The 4,395-nt window shown below is 52.6% G+C and overlaps 1 protein-coding gene across 1 annotated transcript in view; it reads right to left on the bottom strand.

The window, feature by feature from the left end:
- RBM6 (RNA binding motif protein 6) overlaps positions 1-4,395 on the bottom strand; it is a 57,138-nt gene that overhangs the window by 570 nt on the left and 52,173 nt on the right. The window contains exons 20-23 of the mRNA XM_035894790.1: positions 4,225-4,394; positions 3,567-3,641; positions 2,878-2,975; positions 1,497-1,608 (exon numbers count right to left, since the gene is read on the bottom strand). Of these exons, the coding sequence (XP_035750683.1) occupies positions 1,497-1,608; positions 2,878-2,975; positions 3,567-3,641; positions 4,225-4,394 (455 nt within the window). The remainder of the gene's footprint in view (positions 1-1,496; positions 1,609-2,877; positions 2,976-3,566; positions 3,642-4,224; position 4,395) is intronic.

Genomic DNA, 4,395 nt, shown 5'->3' on the forward strand with positions numbered 1-4,395 from the left:
TGAGACAGCGAAAACAGGCAGCACCAGCAGACAAGAGGCATCCGTGTGCAAGCAAGGATCGAAACAGAGCAAAGGAAAGCACCAGCAAGAGAGCTGGGCTCCCGGGGAGCTGTTTGCAGCTAGCCTGCGTTTGCACAAGCTCAGCTGTTCTCTCCCTGAATACAGGTCCCATGGGCTCTGGTAGCTCGCTTTGAATTTCAACCAGTTTTTAACGACTGGCTTTTGCAGCCAGCCTCTGAATTATTCAGTAACACCTGCCTAGAGTTAGCCCAGGAGAGCAGGCCCAAGGCTGAAAGTTTCTCTTTGCTTTTAAGTCTGGCTTATCTGAATATCAGTGATGTGATCAATTAGGCCAAAAGATCAAAGTCCTGTGAGGCTGAAATGGCCACATGGCTTTGCCCAGCATGACTGGGAGGTGGGAAGAAAGCCCATCTCCAGGGCTCTTTTGGGAGGCCTTTATAGGGACTGTATGAGGGCTGTGCTTTGCGATCAGCTCCCCCATCAGGTCCTTCCAGAGCGCATCACTGGAGCTGCCTCTTCGGGCAAAGTCACAGAAAACTCTCCATGAGGACTTAGCAACAGCTGGGGCTGGTTCCTGCTGTCTGCACTGAAGAGAGAATCTTGCCTCATGTGTGTGGGCTCAAGCAAGCACGCATCATGAAGCCTCAAATATTTGCCTTTAATGAAGTACTCGGCTGCAAGCTGAATGTCTCAATGTGAGGTGCGCTGTGAGCTGCCTGCCCCTTGGCAAAGTGCTGACACCATGGCAGCGAGGCGACAAACCCGCTGCGATGAGCAACAGCAACAAACCTGTCACGATGAGCGACTGCAGCCACAAGGGCGCAGGGCTGCTCACATGCCCTCAAGCAAGGGAGAGCAGTCCCTGCCCCAGGCCGCTTGCCAGATAACCACTCTCCAGCAAATTAAGGTCCACTGAGAGACCAGCCTGTCCCAGAAGGCAAGATCTACCCATCCCGGCCCATCCCCGAAGCCTTCTGCGGACAGGGACTCTGTGCCTTGTCAGACAGCATGCCCTGGCATTCCCTTCCGAAGTCCAGAGTCCAGAACGGCAGCGAGAGCCTCACGAGCAGAGCAAACAAACAGTATCACATGCCCTGTGGCCTTGGCTATGCTCACACCTCCCCAGGGGAGGATCACTTTTCCCCCAGCTCACATGGCTGCAGAGCACTGAGCGGTGACCTGCTCAAGCCCCAGCCTGGGCAGGTATTAATCAGATGCTCACACCCTCCCTGCTCACCATTACTCTATTCTCAACCCCTCCAGCTCCAAATACATTCTAACCTTTTTCCACTGCCAAGATACTTGCAGCCCCTCCTAGCCTGCAAAGTTAATTAGCACACATGTATTATCCCATCAAGCAGGTGCCAAGACTTGCAGCCTGACTCTTGTTCCGTCTGGGAACTCCCTCCAGCTGCCTTGGGAGACATTATCAACTGCAGGACAGCAATGTGTTTTGAAGGAAAGGGAAGACTCACCTCCATCAGTGATGTTGTGCCCTGTTGGTTGTGGCTGAAGCCTTTCTTCCACCCCGTGGATTGCAACATTCGGTTCCCTTTGCTGTTACTATCAATCCTCGGGTCATAGTCACTGCAAAAGAGGCAGAATTGATTGTCCGGTTTTGCAATGCTTCAAGCACATGCCAGGGTCTTTTAGCTCTGCTGATAGCACCTTCACTGACATTCCAACTTCTGAGGGATTCTCAAGTTGCTTGCAAGAAGCACACTGCTCAAGGAAACCGACATGGCACAGTCTGTGTGCAGTGCTCAGGCACCTTTGACCACTTAACTCCCTGTCCCACCTCAGAGGAAAATACACCAGGGCGCAGGAAATGAGCTCAGGCTCCAAAATATTTACGGTACAAGCAAGCCAGGAGCATTCTGTGCTTGCATTTCTTAATCTGAATTTTAGCAATAGCTAGAAAGTGAAGTCTAATCCCTGCTGCTCTGTTAGAAGTTTCTTTTCTCCCAGTGCTGTGGTCACTGAGCTCAACAGATGCAGCACTGATTCGGACACCCTTTCTCCCACCTGGTCATTACTCATCCAAGACCACTAACCAAAACCCATAGTTTTGAAAAACGCTCAGCACAAAAATAGTTTCCTTCAGGCAAGTTCTGCTTTCTGGCTGCCGATTACACTGCACACAAACTGCTTTAGTTTATCCACAGCTATTCCAGGGAAACAGAGGAAAGAGAAGATACGGATTTTTAAACTGCAAGACATGGAGGAAAGGTCTCCTTCTGAGGTGCTGTACCAGAAGGGAACAGGCACATAACCAGTTTTGTCTTCAACACATGCCTAGCAGCTCCTCAGCCCACTGGAACACGCGAGCTTGCAGCAGGTAGGCCTTTCGAGAGCCCCGCACAGCACGCACTTTCTTCCTCCACCTACTCCAAGTGAGATGGAAACAGCTCCCAGCATTCCTCTGAGTCAGTGGAACAGATGAAACGCAGCTCTGCTCTTTCTTTCAGTGGCTAGATGCCAGGACAGGAGAACAGCAAGTGCCTTAAGGATGAGGTGGATGGGAACAGGCTGCATTCTGCTCCCTGCACCTGGCCAGGCACACTGAAACGCCCCCATCTCACCCATCCAGCTTGTCTCTGCTTTCCCCTAAACCCTCGTTTCCACCCCTGCACTACACTACACCTACCCCTGGCCCTCTCCTACCCACTCTGAGAAGTCCTGCAGCACAACGGGCTCACGCTTTGGGGAACTCCACCCACAGGAATCACAGCTCGTCTGGCTGTTACTCTTGCAGATCTACCCCACTGGCCAATTCCTGGCCTTGGCATGCCAGCGGCACACATGCCATCCCAGCATCAGCAGCCCAAAGGAGACCTAACCAGGAGCAGCCATTACCTCTCTGAGTCCCGGTCGTATCTGAGTCGTTTCCTCTCTGGTGAATCCATCTGCTGGAACTTCTCTCTCTGGTCATTTCCTTTGTCTTTGTATCTCCCCTTCATAACAGAAAGACAAAGCAAGTATGGGAGCTAGGAAGTATTCAACACTCCACAGGAGACTGCTCTGCAGCCAGTTCTCATCTCATCCTCAGCTGGCCGGAAATCTGTCCTGGGGATCCACAAACCCTGCATGTTTCAAGGACTCACAATCCACTGATGGTATCTCTTGGGCTGACCCAGACCTGTGGTTGCAGCCTTCCAGCTATGGCACCGGGAGCAGCTCTGCTGCTTTCTGAACAACGCAGAGTTACAGCTCTCCTTTTCCTGGCTAGGCAGGAGCAGCCCATACACTGTGGCAATTTTAAGATGGAAATTTGGGTGCCACTTAGCCCAAAGCCCAGTGGTGGCTTGCAGGGCAACAGAACCACACTTAAACCCTTCTGGGAGGAGGGAGAGCTGCTCTTAGAAATCACAGCACTATCTGCAGGTCCAAATGTGGAGCATGCCCACAGTTTAGTCTAAGACCCTTTGGGAAGCATCTGATGCCCGGGCTGCAGATACAGGTGCATAAGTGGAGGGTCTGCCTGGGACCAACATCCTCCTTGTGCAGGACCACAAACAGAAGTCTGCCCACCACCACAGACCCACCTCACGCTCTCTCTTCTCCAAATATGCCAGTTCCTGCTCAGACCGTTTGATCTTCATATGTATCTCCAGGTTTTGCTGCAAGGAGGAAAACAGAAGCCAGTGTCAGCAGAGGATACAAGTTATCAGGGTCATTTGCTCCATCCGTAAGGAGTACAGGTAAAGCAGCCTGCTCTTGCACCTGCACTGTACCAGACGCAACAGCTTCTCTTGCAGCCCAGACTACCTGCTCTCCCACAGAGGCCAGGAGCCCTTCCTTTCCACAGTAAGGAAGGCAACCAGATCTATTTTAACCTGTGTGCAGTTTGGCCCTCCTAGAAGCAAGAGCTGAAAGGCAGCGCAGAACATAGGGAGGCATGTGCTAAGTTCTTACTGCTGTCGCACTTGTGTGTGCCAGCACCCCACTCTCCCCGAGCCTGAGCTATCTCACCACAGCTTAAAAAGTCACACCTGGATGTTACAGCACTCCTGCAAGCAGGAACAAGCAGCTCACACAATGCTTTGAACAGAGCTTCGACGGGAACTTTGCCTGCTACTGTGTCAAACTCAGCACAGCTCTTCCCACCCAACCATCGCATTTTTCCCTGCAGATCGCAAAGCTGTTGAGCCAAAGGCAGCTTGCAGCACAGACGCAGCCCCCCAACCGCCAGCTCCCCTGTACCTTGTGCAGGTTAGAAAGCTGCTGGTGCTTGATGAGCACTTCCTTGTTGGGAAACTGCCTCCTGCACAGCAAGCAGGCCAGCTTGTTCCAGTCGGTCAGCTTGTCATCGCTGGCCTTGGCCTGCCTTGGCTGCTCTTCCCGTTGTGCTGGTGGGTGGGGGGGGGGGCGCCC

This window comes from Egretta garzetta, unplaced genomic scaffold (assembly GCF_000687185.1).
Source record: "Egretta garzetta isolate BGI_Z169 unplaced genomic scaffold, ASM68718v1 scaffold215, whole genome shotgun sequence".
Lineage (NCBI taxonomy): Eukaryota > Metazoa > Chordata > Aves > Pelecaniformes > Ardeidae > Egretta > Egretta garzetta.